General features: G+C 48.9%; 1 protein-coding gene across 2 annotated transcripts in view; it reads left to right on the top strand.

Moving 5' to 3' along the window:
* The window catches only part of LOC122365685 (DNA polymerase alpha subunit B-like), a 43,307-nt gene that overhangs the window by 25,155 nt on the left and 3,188 nt on the right, over positions 1 to 14,964 (top strand). For both annotated transcript variants that reach the window (XM_043337111.1, XM_043337112.1), the window contains exons 5-9: positions 4,795 to 5,068; positions 11,366 to 11,524; positions 12,162 to 12,267; positions 12,539 to 12,678; positions 13,195 to 13,274. In XM_043337111.1, coding sequence (XP_043193046.1) covers positions 4,795 to 5,068; positions 11,366 to 11,524; positions 12,162 to 12,267; positions 12,539 to 12,678; positions 13,195 to 13,274 — 759 coding nt within the window. The remainder of the gene's footprint in view (positions 1 to 4,794; positions 5,069 to 11,365; positions 11,525 to 12,161; positions 12,268 to 12,538; positions 12,679 to 13,194; positions 13,275 to 14,964) is intronic.

Below are 14,964 nucleotides of genomic sequence, written 5' to 3'. Positions count from 1 at the left end.
GCCGGCCGGTCGCCGGGTGGGGAAGGGTGGCCGATTCATAGCACATGACACACACGACCCATACGAGTATCATAAACATTGCCTTCACGGCTTTTCACTATTCAGCGTTCAGCTGTTCATTGTATTGTGACTGGACTGACGTTTATGTGTAAAGGGAACATTTTTAGCTTTTGCTTTGTTAGCACTGGTCGGGCCTATAGAGTATAGATGCAATGCTCTGTAAGAAAAAGAGCTTCAAGTGTCATATGCCGTGCTGACTGAGAGTATATACCGAACTATCGTCCTCATGTTTACGTAACCTTTGGGGCAGAAGCTGACTATTTGCTTTGGGTTTGGAGCATGCATTGATGCATGTTTATATTAAGTTACATTAGCAGTCTGGGGCGATTACCGAAATTAGAACCAGTATCAGAATATTAATTGCGTTTTTTTACCCAGGGTTATACCCACATCACTTCAGCCATGCCAACTTTGTTCGATGTAGCCAGAAGATCCGATTTGCGATGTTTTCTTTTACGAGGCTGTAACAGCATGTGCTTTAAACGAGCCGTTCTGTGGTGGACATTGAACAAAGCTTGTTTCGTTTCGCTTGTCGCCTTACCAGCCTGTCGGTAAGGAAAGTGGCAAGCCCGTTTCTTCTGGCTGCTGCTATTTAACCCTATTAGTGGCAGGCTCCTGGTATACCCCTATTAGTGGCAGGGGGGGCTGTTTACGACCCCCCCTTGATATCTCGAGATCTAACCGGCCGATTTTCAAAATTCAAACGGCATTCGATTTCGCTCAACGTGATCTACATTTCTAAAAAATAAAAATTAAAATATGTCAACAGGGGGGGGGGGTAGAGGGGGGTAAAAACGGGCAAATTGCAGATACATTTTTGACTGTTTATCACGGCCAGGTTTCTGAACCAATCCTAACGCAACTTTTGCCGATCGATAGAGAATGAACCAGGAATTCACATGGATCCTAAAAATATGCATTTTCAAAAATCATAGGCGGATACAGATCATTGAGATTGGGGGTACACAAAAAGTATAGTAAATAAGGTTTTTGTTGGTACTGTTTCTAAAAAGGGTGGTAATGGTCTTGTTATGTTACAATTTTCTTATGAGAGAACGACTACAATTGTATTGGTCATGCATAGGCGGTGTCAGGGCACCTATGTTGGGAGGTAAAACATAACCCCCCTTTTTGGACGCCTGGATCCGCCTATTATAGCAAAAACGTGTCAAAAGAGGATGCACAATAACTGTATATGTTATCACATGTATACCTTTCATTCACTGTTCGTAAAACTGGTGCAGCATCGTGATCTTCGCCCAAATGACTCGCTTCACGAATAGGACCCCCAATTCCCAGTGCTCTGGAGCCGCCCCTGGTAAAGTTATGAACTTGAAATTTTCAGGGAATAAGCCCAATTTAGTTTTAGGAAAAGTCAGAAAATTTCAGCATCGTAGCTTCAGCGATTTCGGAGATATTCCCGAAAAACCTGAGGGGTGGATAAAAACAACCCCCCCCCCCTGCCACTAATAGGGTTAACCGATTTGCAACTCCGGATTACTGTCCAATTGTCTTGATTGAGTTCAACAGTCATGGGTACTTCGTGTCACTTGAGCCCTCATTTCGTGAGCTGTTTGACGTGTCAATTGATGACATGATTTCCAACTTGGCGAAGATGCACTGTTCGGCAGCTTTATCACACGAAGCCTAGCAATATTTAGTTTCGTGTTCCAACTGGAATATTACAAGGAATGACTCGATGAAACAGGACAGGACCGTCGTTGTGTTGACGATCATACAATACAAGTACATTTCCTCTTCCAAAAAAGTGCTTATTAACTCAGCAACTCTTGCTCCATTTATCCAATCGCTTCGCTCAGCCGCCCGACTCGCGATGTCCGTCGTTAGCCGGCGCGGAAATCGTTTCCACACTCGCCAGATGTTGTAATCTCTCCATCTCTCCTCGCCGCGGCGCCTCGTCCGTTACACAACCTCCTTCGTCACCGCTCTCCTCTCACCCCTGCCTCTCATCCCGCCGCCGCTGCCGCTCCATTTCCCGGGCACCTCCCATCTGGGCCCAGCTGGTAACACCAGCCCCCTGCGGGTGCATCTGGAGGACAGACTGCCCCGCGGACCGAGCTGAGGGCGGCCTCCCCGCCTCGGGACAGGACTGCCATCTCACTGTTTGTTTATCCAGCATAAGGCGACTCGCCGGAGCCCGGGCTCTCTGTGCCGAGTGGCCGTCCCTCGCCTGTGACGATCTTATGTGTGTGAGAGAGACTCGTGTGACGCATGTGTGACGTTTGTGACACACTTGTGTGATGCCCGGCTGTGACATGCATGTGTTGTCACTGATACTGTTGAGTGACGCTTGTGATGTTCCTATGGGACCCTTATGAAGCTTATGTGCGACACAACTAACTTCTAGGATGCCTTCGTATTACGTTTGGGGGACTTTTTCGTGACTCCTGTGGCGCTCATGTTCTGCCTTTGACTTGCATTCGTGTGGCATCTGTGTGACCTTGCCTCTTGCATAACGACTATTGCTTGTTCGACGACCAACTGTAGGGTGTGAACTGTAAAGGTTATACGACGCATGACATCACCCAGTGGACTCCTCACAAGCTATAGTTTTGTAAGTCTCTCGTGGCAGACAACAATGAAGGTGATCGAGGCTGTAGCATACTACAGACGTCGCGACTTCATGTCACATGTCGCGCCGTCTGACAGTGGCATTATCCTACGACCCCACCTCCCGTCGCAGCGTGACACCGGCGGCCGTGTGCCATGTTTCGTCCGTCCCCGTGTAGCAACTGTGACAGCTGTGACGGCTACGTCACCGCTGTGACGTGTCTGAGGGCCAGACGACGGCTCCGTGGCTGCTGTTTCTCTCCAGTTTGACAGGTGCTGGAAGTTTGTCAGGTACATGACTCCCGGATGGTCCCTTGAGACAGGTGCACAGGGGAGCTGAACCGGACTCCTTTCCGGTAGTGTTTGCCTCTTTCCTGCCCCCTCAGTAGTGTCTGGTGTCTCAGTCTTCCACAGATCTCCGGTTCTCCCAGCTTATGCGGGTTTGTCTAACCTTATCCCAGCTCATCCATTATGTCTGTCTCCCTTCCAACTCATCTGGAAGTGTTCTAGCCCTTCCCAACCTCTCGCTGGTGTCCAGCCCGTCGCAGCCCCTAGGTGCTGTTGCCAAACCTCGCTCCTTTTCCTCCGGTAGTGTGTAGTTTATCCCTATCCATCCATCCTATCCCTCCGGTAGTTCTATCTCTGGGTAACTTATCCCAACCCTCTCGTAGTGCCTAACCCATCCCTTCCCCTGCGGAACCTCGGGACGCTCTGTGCCCGCTCCACCGGTTCTACTGGTTCTACCGGTTCCCCGCTCAGTAGCCACTGGCGCCGACCGGCGTCCACGCCATCCCAACCTGCCGCACTTCCTTTTGGCTTGATCTGCGATATCAGAATCGCAGTTCGGGAGAGATCACTGATCAGAACCGATATAATCGTTGTTGGTACCGACCTGTGTGCAGTCGGTATACCTACCTTTATATGACTGTTACAGTGTTACAGCTCCTTTAAAGGAACTAAGGAATGCCGTGAATTCAAAGGACCTAAAGCCTTAAGGAATGCTTTAATAGTAAATACAGCTTGTCGTAGATTTCTATATATTTCGAATATCATTTTTTTGCCTACGAAACTGTATGTACTTTGCAGGATTTGAGATGGGTGTAGTGAGCATTTTTCATCAGGAATTGCCAACTTTTTCTCTTTTCTATGTTTCGTGTAAAACAAAAATGAACATTTATTTAAACTTTAAAGAAGTTACACAATACATCGCTCCATATCTTACCCACATGAATCTACTATATAGGAACAGGTGACAGCTGACCCGCAGTCATTTCACCAGCCCGTTTCCTCTTTGGGACTTTCTTGTGACCTGCTGTTGACGCTACCGTGATGTAAATTTATTGCTGTCGTTTGGATCAGTCACTCCATGACCGTGTGTACAAGTGATTCATTCATTCAATCGTAGTTATAAATGGACAAGTATTGTATCGAGAGTACATGCACCTCCAGGCTCCACGAATCAAACTATTAAAACAGTTACATTAAAGGCGTACCGGTTTCGTCTATTGACTTCTTCAGCGCCATACGGCGCTGAAGAAGTCAATAGACGAAACCGGTACGCCTTTAATGTAACTGTTTTAATAGTTTGATTCGTGGAGCCTGGAGGTTCATGTACTCTCGATATTCATTGAATCATTGATTCGAGTTTCGACTGAAAGTCTAGGCGAGTAATTTAATGTCTGAGCAATGACAGCCGATAGTTAATACCTTTGCTCAGTTTCTGGCGAACAGTGAAGTTTCCCAACTGCCGATTTGATGTGTTCATTTCTTTCAAATATGTCATGTCGGAGGCATCATGAAAGACGCCAGCAATCGCCCATTGTAATCGCTCAAGTTGCAGCCCCGCAAATCTGCATCCGTTTTCAGACTCGTAGGGGGCAGAGACGTACTTGATGAACTTTTGCATGATGGTAATGATGATGTCCTCATCAACTCGCCATTGTTTTTCTGTTTTCAGCCATATTTGCGTCACGGGGCCGTGGTTTTTACCCACGCCTGATTGGTGCCGTCTCTGTAATAGTAATGGCATTCCTCGTTCACAATGTTGTTTGAGGTCCGCGGCCATATATCATGTCACAACAGCACTCAATCTCCCTCGATATCGCGTTTTGTGAGAGCCGTGCTCTCCAGTGACGTCACGCTGACGTCATCCGCCTCCCACAGCACGGCACCGTCTGAGCGATATGAGTCCCGCACCGGCCGCGGTGACGTCATCAGCAGCTGGGGGCCCGAGCTGCAGAGCTGGACCGCCGCCGACACGGCTGTCGGTGACGTCACGCGTCTGGGTGACGTCACACTGGACAAACCGTACCGGTACATGTTCGAGCGTCTGCGGGAGCGGACTGACGTACTGAACGCACACATCCTGCGGCTGGGGGAGCTGCTGCAGAAGCGCTACAAGTTGGAGGAGCTGGTCCAGCCGCACGCCATATCACAGGTAACGGGGACCAAGCTGATCGAGCCTGCCGCACCACTGCGCCGGCCGCCGCCGCACACGTATATCAACGGTTATATGCATCATGCACACACGCACACACGCACGTGAGCACGCGCACACTCAATGGCGAGCACGCTCAACTGTGTGCGTTGAGTCAGAAGCGCATAGTTTTGATGGAAGCTGGTTGAATAGAAGAGATGGAATGGATGGACTTACAAAATGACGTCTTGCTATGCAACGGTAGCTTGAGCGTGTTTCCCCGACAAAGACTGCTGCGCGTTTTTTTAGCACTCATCGGTTATAAATAATCTATGCAGTTATCTAGCCTAATGGCGTTTTCAACTTTTATTGACCAAAACCTGCTGCCTTGCTTCTGCACTTTTAGGGTGTCGGTGAGAACATTTTACTGAGAATTCACCAAAACGTCTGCTGCTGTGCCAAGTCACATATGATAATTTCAGGAAACCATTCATCTCGCTTTCGCTTACCTATACGCTGTGTGACGCGTGTGGCGCTGCAGCGGCAGGAAACTTGCTAAATTTATCGCTTAAAAGCACTTATCCACATATTCGGTTCTTATGCACTATACAGTCATGCTTCTCAGAGCAATGTGTTACGGTCAGCCTTATTAGAAATGATAGCAAAATAGCCAGTTATTGTGGCGAAGTGGTTCCAGGGGTATAAGATCGTTGGTGTGTGAAATTAGCCCGCAACAGCCCTGTTATTTTGTATGATGAATGTTGGAGATAATGGTATGGTTATGTCTTGGTGACTGTCGTCCGCCAGATGTTGGCTGGTAGAGGACGATATGGTGCAGTGGTCTGCTCTGGACTCTGGTCTGGTCTTGTGAAATGATGGTCTGGGGAAGCATATCTGCGTTGAAGGCAGTTTCTTGATGTATAAGTTGCGAATTCAGCTCGTATACAATTTTAAAGTAAGTTATGACAATATCTACACTCCTCTCCTCTCCTTTCTCTCACCTCTACTCTATCCTTCTTTTCCCTTCTCTTTCCCTCTCTTTTCTTCTCTTTTCTTCTCTTCCCTTCTCTTCTCTTCTCTTCTCTTCCCTTCACTTCCCTTCACTTCCCTTCTCTTCCCTTCTCTTCTCTTCTTTTCTTTTCTCTTTTATTCTCGTTTCTTCTCTTTTCTTCTCTTCTCTTCTCTTCTCTTCTCTTCTCTTCTCTTGTCTTGTCTTGTCTTGTCTTGTCTTGTCTTGTCTTGTCTTGTCTTGTCTTGTCTTCTCTCTATCTCTATCTCTATCTCTATCTCTATCTATCTATCTATCTCTATCTCTATCTCTATCTCTATCTCTCTCTCTCTCTCTCTCTCTCTCTCTCTCTCTCTCTCTCTCTCTCTCTCTCTCTCTCTCTCTCTCTCTCTCTCTCTCTCTCTCTCTCTCTCTCTCTCTCTCTCTCTCGCTACCCCCTCTCCCTCCCTCTTTCCTCTCTAGTACACACTAGTGATGTCAATTACGGGAAATTGTGATACCGATACCAAACCAAATACCATCAATAACCATAGGAAAATACCAAAACTGAACCGACTCTGGAAAATGAGGGAAATACCAACTTTTTACCAAATTCACAGCCTCTTTTACATTAGCAACGATTCACAATACCGACAAAATACCATAAACATTAAACATTGGCCTTGAAATACCAAATACCAAGTTGGTATAGGTTTGGTATCGGTATACCAAAAAGTTGGTATCTGATTGACATCTCTAGTAGGGTAGACCGGGGCAAGTCGCCCCGCCGAGGTAAAACGCCTCACCGATGTTTCTCGGAACTGGCAAGGATCTGGGGAAATATTCTCTCTTCTATAAAACGTGCACTATATGATCATTATATGACCAGACTGGAAAGAAATTGTGATGACTCCTTAGGGAGATATAGCCAAAAATGTGTTTTTGGAGTGATTTTTATGTTTTGTTGTCAGGTTATGCATCATGGCGTTCTTTTATGGTCCACATCAGGTTAACGACTTTTATGTATTTTGAACAACTATTATCTAACGCTTATAATGCCGGGTTGGTTCGTGTTAAATTATGTCTTGCTGGAGTGCAAGGCGTTGTTTTCTGACCGAACTACGTGATGGGGTAAAACGCCCCAGTAGGTTGCGGGGCAAAAAGCCCCATGGGGCGTTTTGCCTCATGTGTTGTTCGTACTACCCATTTCCTAATGTTCGGTAGCTGGCAAACAGTAAGTTTCTATGCATTTATGTGTAGTTTTCTCATCAACCGGATGGCAAAGGAAGTATTTGGTTGACAGTTGCATGGCAATAATTTATTATTTGGCCTTATGAGGCAGGTGAAAAACCTGTTCATACAATAGTGTCATAGCTGAACACCTGATAGGATGGAAGGTGCTAACTTCAGTGCCGTGCCTCCCAAGGTCTAACGGACCTCTCATATAAGATTTGGTCAACTAGCATGTTTAATCTTTAATCTAGAGTATGGGGCTTCTTGCCCCGGGCCGTGGGGCGTTTTGCCCTGGGGTTGGGGCAAAATGCCCCATTTGCAGTTGCTTCACAAATCACTTCCTACCTTGGAGTCCGATCATGAGTGAATGAATTTGAGGGGTGGAATTTAAAGTAAAATGTCCAAAGAACGCATTGAGCACAAATTTGGCCTTCCAGGTGATGTAGGGCAAAAGTTACGTAGCAAAATAAATTATCTGGGGCGTCTTGCCCCAGGCTACCCTACACACCAACTCCCTTGTTTTGCCGACCCCTCCCCTCCCTCCGTTTGGGACCCGTCTGCAGGCATCGTGCACCGTCTGCCGCCGATACCGTCTCTCGCCGTCCCCCCTGAACGTCACGGCAACTCGTGCTGCCGTGAGAGCGTATCGAGCGTATCGTGCCGCATATCACCCTCCCCGAGCCTCTCAGTTCACCCTCTGCACTCTTCTTAAGACCGACCGAGTGCATGCGGTACAGTCGTTGATTTGTTATAGGTACTGTCTTGTGTGAAGGAAAGAGACGCATACCGCATTGGTGCAGTTTTCGTTGCAAGTAACAGATTCCCGGCATTGGTGGCAGAACGATTCGAATGAACACTTTGATTTGGCTTCGCCTGATATACCAGCATTTACACGATTTTGCATATTCGGGGGTGGGGGGGGGGGGGTCAGGGGCATGGTGTTTTGGTGACTCCCTCAACGCCAGTAATGCTACGGGGCTGTCGAAGTTATTTCTATGACAGTCCTGACCAAAAATGGCAGGTTAGCATATCTCTTGAAGCACGGATTTCGACCCCCATTTTCAAAAGTGGGAATCTGCAGCCCCTTCCCCCAATCTGCAGTCTGTGATGCTGTGATACCTGTGGGTCCTCAGAAGTGATCCGCTCCGGCCCCGGCCGGCCGATCCGCCGGACCCAGTCGCCGGGGGCGGGACGAGCACGTGATCTGTGACGTCACAGCCACCCGACTGGCCACGTGGGTGCGGCCGGCGGCGGTCCGCCGCGCCGCGCTGCTGGGGTGAGCCGAGCGGAGGCCCCGAGACAAAAGCCGAGTCGCTGAGACACGTGGAAGGGTTGGCGATCACGCTGGTTGGCGTCGGCGGTGGAACTTTTCCATCGCTATCGGAGATGGAAGACAAAAAGTGGAGAATAGAACATTTTCACTAAAGCCATGGATCTTGTAGATCCATGCAGGAGGATGAATGTTGCAGGAGGAATGGCTCTCCAATAAAATATTTTATTCCCCCTCCCACAGTAGCGGCGGAACATGTTCAATTAAGGGGGGGGGGGGGCTTTTGGTCCCATTCTTTCCATGCAACGCCCATAGAGCTAATGTTAAAATGCCAAAATCAAAGGGGGGCACGGTGCCCTCCCCGTTCCGCCGCCTATGCCCTCCCAAATAACTCTTTGGATCCTGCTCAAGTTTTCTTGTGCATTTAAAGATGAAAATTTCCTTTAAAGAATTAGTTTCTGACTTTTCTATCCATGCAAAATCAACAGCAAATTTCGTCGATTTCGGGCTCGCGCAAATATCCCTAATTCTGTCCCCAGGATCCGCCATTGTTCATCGGTGGCAACTAGCCGGTGTTGGCCTTCGCAAACTTTGTGATGTGGAAAAATAGAAGTAAGAGACGTTTCTAAAAAGCACTAAAAACGCACTTGGATCCGCTGAGAGCATGATAGTATCAAGTATGAATAGTGATTGCATACATCATACACATTACACAGTGCACTGTTGTTGCGTACGTTTAACTATGTCTCAAGAAAGTGTATGCCATATACACACACAAAAAAAACTGACCTTTGAGTCTATCTGCCAATCTTCCTATTCAGTCTTCGTATCTGGACAAAATGTGGCAGTGGCTATCGGGTGCTGCGCCGGAAATACTGTCCTCAAACCTTATCTACACTACAAAACTCATCGGATGTCGCTTTTGTCGTGCGTTGCGAGTCATTTCTAAGGAAATTAAGTTCCGGAAGCTGATTAGTTTGTTTGGTAGGTTAGTTTTACTATGCCAGAAAAACGACAAATTTTCGTGATTTTTGGTCTTCGAGTGATATGGGGGAGGGACATTTGCCGCTCATGCCCCCTGGATCTGCCAGTGACCTAAACTTTAAGCCTTCTTTATCGATACCGCGGCATATTCCTTCTCCGTATTGCTTTTACGGCAGCTCTTTGCTAATTTATGACAGATGTCTTCAACTCAAGATTGTGAACGAGGCACAAACATCGGAAGCTTTGGCTCTGAATCGGCTCGGAGATCCACGAGCAGTGAATTCGTGATCAGCATCGCCTCATGAATTTTGCATCATCGGCCCGACGAAAGATGGGTTTAAGTGTGTTTTGTGCATCATACGATTAACGAAGATCAAAGTTTTGTCGACCTTCACAAAGTTCTAACGTGTCTGCTCTTTGCCCTGTCTGGACTCTGGACTAAAGCTGAGTTATCACTTATCTTTACCGTACTTGTCACGATGCTTCGCGACAGTGTTATTTTGTTTCTGTAAAGAAATCTGTACTCGATACATCTTCCAAAAGTTAGCCCTTCGTGCATTCCAAGATGCGCCGAAGTTGATTGGCTCGAGTGAAGTCATAGTTCAAGGGTCTTCACGATTCGCAGTTTCCGTACGCAGTGTAGGGTTTGGTTTTCATACTCGCCGAGTTTTCATTGTAGTTGTAGGCATAGGCCCGTCCTTCATTACGTGGGTCGGTGCCTCGAGGGATGATGCCTTGCGTCTTGCGCATTTTTTCTTCTTCTGCGTAACCACTAACCATGCCAGGGTCACCCCAATGCTACCTTATCTGGCCTGAACCTACACACCGCTACACCTTCATCTAGTGGCCAGCCCTATGGTGTCAAGCGGAATATTGCCCGTTGCCATCACGCTAGGCGCATTCTTCCAAAATGGCCGGGTGCAGCCGCCTCGGAGCAAACGGTGAACGGACAGATATGGTATGGGTCGATGAGTCACATCTGCTGGAAATATTACGGAAGTGACGCACGGAATAGGCACGCCGTCACCACCCAATAAATTGCTTTGTTATTTGGCGATGATTTCCAGCACGTGTTGGTCTGGGAATGAAAGAATGGAAGCCTGTTTGACTGTGATTTAGATTACTCATGTATGACTTTCCGTGTTTGATGCCGAAATTAGTCCTCTCGTCAAACCAACTCTACCAAAGTTCTCCATTACCAGATTCAAGAACTTTTGGTTTCGTCTGGCCGCCAGACAAGTGCCGATTGTGAAACCCCGGGCCGGCCCCGCATCTTTCCGCACAGCTCCGCGTGCGCCGCGAATAGCTGATGACGTCACAGTGTCCTGTGGCCGGCACGAGAGCGGTCGCGGTGTCGACGGGCCGATAGGTGCCCTGTCGCGCCCGACGGTCCGCCCGGCGACAGCACAGGACGTGAGTCATGTAGCGGCTCGCTCAGTGTCTTGTCAGTGCGGGCGCGGGTCGACGCCCGCGGTGGCCGGCCGGCCGGCGTCCCGACGCACCCCCCCCCCCCTCCTCCCCGCTGCGAGGGACGCCGCCGCCTTGATTGAGCATCGCGCGGGGATGGGATCGGCGGAGCGGCGACGCTACCCTCACAAAAACTGGCGCCGCCGCCGCCGGACACGCTGGAATGGCTCCGCCGCGGGCGGCCAGCGCGCCGGCCCGGCCTCGGCCGCCGTCAGCGTTTTTTGCTGCCTTTGTCCGGCAGAAACGTGGCGGTACGGGTAGGCGACAGGCAGAGCCATCTGTAGGAGGATTTTGATACTAGGCACTGCCGGTATGGGAGGTGGTGTGGTAGACAGAGACATCTATTGAACGCTGACGGAACCCCAACTTTCCGCAGGAGCCGGTGTATGCTGTTGGCCGTATCGCCTGCGATGGACACGGTCGGCTCAACTCTAAGTCGATCCTGCTGGAGGGCGGCAAGGGGGACTATGGAGAGGGTCGGCACGTGGAGCTGGACGTGTCCCAGCTACAGAACGCCGGACTGTTCACCGGCCAGGTTCGTATGGTCACGTGACTGATAACTGAGGGTGTGACGCACCGGTATCTATGAACGGTTCTTTGCACTGGGCAGCTAATTTTTTATTACTCTGGCAGTTGATATTTTTTATTACTACCCGTTCTGTCGTTTCCAACTTCAGGACATCCAAATCCTTCCCCACGCCGCTACCCCTGGTCCGGGCTGGACAGGCAGCTTTATCCCACGCGGGCTGCTCCCTTTGAGCGGCGCCGCTGCTCCCAAGGGAGCACTCCCGTAGCCGGGTGCAGAGAGGTATGCCCGTCCTGTTGGACGAGCTCAGCCCCAGTGACTAGGGTGCCTGTCCAGACCAATGTCTCCCCCTAATTCCTATCATCCCTCCGGCTCTGAAATGGTCTTGTCAGACCGAAAGGGCCTAGCCCTATAGCCAACAAAACGAAACAAAACAATTTCTCTGGCTAGGGAGGTGTAAAACGCAATATAAATGAACTTCTATGCGGGTGGTTAGATTATCGATTATTGGTACGGCCTTGATTGAGGCATTGCTATCGAAATAGTTTTGCAGTAATTCGACAGTGAATCAATCGACTATACTATCGCAGGGGCGCTACTATCGATGTGACTGAGGGGAACTTGTGCTTCTATTTCTATCCGCCAGGTGGTGGCCGTGTCGGGAGTCAACCCTACGGGCCGAAAGTTTGTCGCCTCGGGAATCTACACTGCGGTACCCCCGCCTACTCCTGAGCCAGTCAAACCCAAACACGGTATGTAAAATGGACAGTAGTTCTCAGCTTACGAAATGATATTTAGTAGTCAGGACAAAATAGATCGGTTACCAACGCCTTTGTACACGAGCTGCTAGCCTGTGTCTTTCCCCGTATATACGGGGAGCTTCGATGTTCGTGAGAGCTACTGCTTCCGTATTCAATAAACTATCGTCTAAGCACGTTAATATCCTCTGCCCCATTGACCATTATGTTGTACTATGTCCCACTGCTCTGGCCCCGTGACGGACCTCCACCGCACGATCCACAGAGCTGACGTTGGTGACCGCCTGCGGGCCGTTCACCACCTCTGAGGACCTGCTGTACAACCCGCTGCGGGACCTGCTGGAGCAGGTGACGCGCCTCAAACCCCACCTGGTGCTCCTCGTCGGGCCCTTCATCGACACCAAGGTGATGAGCCGCGGGCGACAGAGCGGCGGGCGAAATGAGAGAGACTTGGGAGGATGACTGGGTGTGAAATGTGTTGAATGCATGTGGAAGGTTGAGGGAAGTGATTTTATGTTTTAGTTTTAGCCAACTTTGAGGTAGAATTATGGGTCACACACTTAATGTTTCCGATAACCTAGGACGCTCAAAAGACTACATAAACTGACGCGTCCGTCTAACTAGAACTCCAACAGCGCACACAGTGTTGGTGGTAGGCGAGAGCGAGCCTGCTGCTGAAGCAAATGACAGAAACGTTAGGAAAGATGTCGTAACGGGTCTCATGTATAAGGGACGGACCGAAATGCTAACCATATCGCTTAATGCCGACAAATGATCAATTTAGCCAGCGAGACACTGCTTCCCACCTCCACTAAGTGTTCCTAGTTGAGTTTCCACTCAATATCTTGTTTGTATTTAATGTAATTTGTGAGTAACTGGAAGCTAACCGGCTTGGACTGACACGGCGCTGCCCGTTTTCAGATAATCGAGAACGAGCTGGCCGAGACCTACCACGAACTGTGGAACCGCCTTCTGGAGCTGATCAGGGTGGCGGTGAAGGGGTGAGTGGAAATGTGCACGGGGCCTGACATCTAAACTGATGTGACCTCACATCTGACCTCAGCTGTGATCTGTGACCTCTTGCATAACCTCTGTCCATTGCACTGCACTCACCTGAGTGGGCTGTGTGACTGCTCTCGCCACCTTTGTCCCGTGTGTGTTTCAGTTTGTGTACCAGCGTTTTTATCAACAACACCATAGATAGCATGAACTATACACTAACTTTATGTACTTGTAAATGTTATCTACGGTTTTGTTTATCAGCGTTTATGACAAAAAAGTAAAATCGGACCCCGGATGAGTGTGACTAACGTGTCAATGATCATTTCAATTGTTGCGACTGATGAGTAAAGGAAGAAGCAAGCGCATTAGAGTTCGAGACGCCGCTGATCGCTTATCCTTGGCTTACTTAATCAATTTTAAACAACATATTTGTCTATGTACATTAGGTACTGCCTGAGTCGCGAGCTGACTCGTCAAAGCGTATCCCGTAGTCAATTCCTACCTGACAGCAGTCGATACAGATCGATGCATACACCCACCGCTTAACACGGCGCGAAACGGCCACCTCGTTTCCCATGAGTTCAGGGCTGTTACACAATGACAGCCGTGAATGCTATGTTCCGGTAATAACTTCGCTCCAGGGACCGTCTGGCCTTGGCTCACTGGAAATGACATCGCTTTAGATGCAACGCGATAATCTTAAACAGCCTGTTTCTGAGCACCTCGCGGCCGCGATTGCTGGACAAGGCTGCTCGGAGTCCCTACGTCTCTGGGTTGAATCTGCTCTGTCATAGACCTCTACATCGGTGTAGCGGTTAGCCACCCGACCGCTGCCCGCTCGTCCTTTGCTGTCTGCGGGGCTCCGCAGCAGTGTGCGGTTGTCTGGTGGAGTTTGGTATATCCCCGTGTGATTGGACGACTTAAAGACAGAGAGGGGCAAGTAATTTGTCGACCTCTTGCCCTTGCGATGACATTGCGTGTATGATGTTCTTAAGCGATACGGAGGAATTAATAGTCACGCAGAAGTCGAGCTTGCACCTGTTAACATGTCATGTGGTTAGTTGAGTCATAGTGTAACAGGTAACCTTTTTATTACATTATGGCTGAATGATCGAGAAATGACAGTGCGCCTCAGTTTGAAACTTGTGTAAATGTGATTAACGACATGCGCGCTTATTATGAAGACTTGACATGTTTTGAAAACACTTATTACCTTTCTCGGGTTAGTGTAAAGCTATTTTCGAAAGGGAAATAGACGAGCACCTTTCACAACGGGCCAGCCCACCAACCACGCCAGGTATTTGCATTTAGAACGGTTGCAAATCCATGTCCGGCTACGAGCACCTGTCCAAAATTGACCACAGTTGTCGCGCTTTAGGGCACCCATCATTTTACTGTAGGCGCTGGGAATTTTGGATAGGAAAACTGGACTTCTCCTTTTTGCGCTGCTTTGTATAAAATCGGTCGTCGGTGCTTTTGTGTAGACTTATGCACATGAATCGCTGGCGAATGTACCTTTTGACCGCTGTCCGATCAGTATCGTCACCGCTATCAGCTTTTCTGTTTTGTAGATCAATGCCGGCTGTTTAAGGTGCTTTGAAAGCGACCATTTTCTAAATTCACCGTGTGTTTTAAGTGATAATTCCTGGCTGAGGATTTACTTACAGCGAATATCTTAAATGATAACAG

This window comes from Amphibalanus amphitrite, unplaced genomic scaffold (genome assembly GCF_019059575.1).
Source record: "Amphibalanus amphitrite isolate SeventyFive unplaced genomic scaffold, NRLGWU_Aamphi_draft 000757F_arrow, whole genome shotgun sequence".
In the NCBI taxonomy this organism is placed as follows: Eukaryota; Metazoa; Arthropoda; class Thecostraca; order Balanomorpha; family Balanidae; genus Amphibalanus; species Amphibalanus amphitrite.
The sequence above is the reverse complement of the archived record's forward strand: the minus strand, read 5'-3'. Positions and strand labels throughout refer to the sequence as shown.